General features: G+C 55.3%; 1 protein-coding gene across 1 annotated transcript in view; it reads left to right on the forward strand.

The window, feature by feature from the left end:
• LOC104408143 (acrosin-like) overlaps positions 1 to 224 on the forward strand; it is a gene marked incomplete at its 3' end in the record, with an annotated part of 5,747 nt that extends 5,523 nt beyond the window's left edge. Inside the window, exon 5 of the mRNA XM_010017640.1 lies at positions 27 to 224. Within this exon, the coding sequence (XP_010015942.1) occupies positions 27 to 224 (198 nt within the window). The remainder of the gene's footprint in view (positions 1 to 26) is intronic.
• Positions 225 to 255: the final 31 nt, after the last annotated feature.

Here is a 255-nt window from a genome sequence, read left to right on the forward strand (position 1 = left end):
CTTTCATCCTCTTTCCTCTGCTGCAGGGAGACAGTGGTGGTCCTCTCATGTGCAAAGATAACAATTCTGACTTCTTCTGGCTTGTGGGAGTGACCAGCTGGGGGGAAGGCTGTGGGAGAGCACAACGGCCGGGAATTTACACCTCCACTCAGCACTTTTACAACTGGATGGTCGTATCGATGGGACTGCGCCTAGCAACACCAACTAACCTAACGCCACGGCCAGTCTCCACCTCACCCCCTACTCAGACCCCCC

Source organism: Nestor notabilis, unplaced genomic scaffold (genome assembly GCF_000696875.1).
Source record: "Nestor notabilis isolate BGI_N333 unplaced genomic scaffold, ASM69687v1 scaffold7407, whole genome shotgun sequence".
NCBI lineage: Eukaryota > Metazoa > Chordata > Aves > Psittaciformes > Psittacidae > Nestor > Nestor notabilis.